Raw genomic sequence first — 464 nt, forward strand, 5'->3', positions numbered from 1 at the left:
CAGCAGCAGGCCGGGCCGGGACCCCTCGCCCGGCGCGGGCCCTCAGCCCCGGTAACCACCCCGCTGCCCCGTTAGACTGACACCCGCTCAGCCCCCCCAGGCACCCCTCGTCAGGCACGATGCGGGAAAGGGGGGCACCACAGCGGGCAGGGGGCCGCCTCCCTGCCCGACTTTCCCGGTCGCCCCATTTGCCTACGAAACCGCTCTGACGGGAACCCCTGTACAGCCGGAGGCGTGAGGCACGGGACGGGTGAAACCCGCTTCCCACCGCGCCGGGCGGCCAGCACGGGGTCCGGGGCTCCGCGGTCCGACGCTGACACCTGGCGTCAGAAACGGGGAAGGGGAGAAAAGCAGCGACACCTCAACCCCAGCAACTTGAGGGGACGCCGAGCAGGCAGGGCCGAGGAAAACGAAACAGCAAAGGATGCCGGAGTGGGTTTCCGTACTCCGGGCTGAAGGGCTCC

The 464-nt window shown here is 70.5% G+C and overlaps 1 protein-coding gene across 1 annotated transcript in view; it reads right to left on the reverse strand.

Annotated features, from left to right (window-relative positions):
- Positions 1-464, reverse strand: part of CTSO (cathepsin O) — a 164,406-nt gene that overhangs the window by 8,935 nt on the left and 155,007 nt on the right. Inside the window, exon 2 of the mRNA XM_009329847.1 lies at positions 197-320. Within this exon, the coding sequence (XP_009328122.1) occupies positions 197-320 (124 nt within the window). The remainder of the gene's footprint in view (positions 1-196; positions 321-464) is intronic.

Source organism: Pygoscelis adeliae, unplaced genomic scaffold (assembly GCF_000699105.1).
Source record: "Pygoscelis adeliae isolate BGI_AS28 unplaced genomic scaffold, ASM69910v1 Scaffold67, whole genome shotgun sequence".
NCBI classification, from domain to species: Eukaryota; Metazoa; Chordata; class Aves; order Sphenisciformes; family Spheniscidae; genus Pygoscelis; species Pygoscelis adeliae.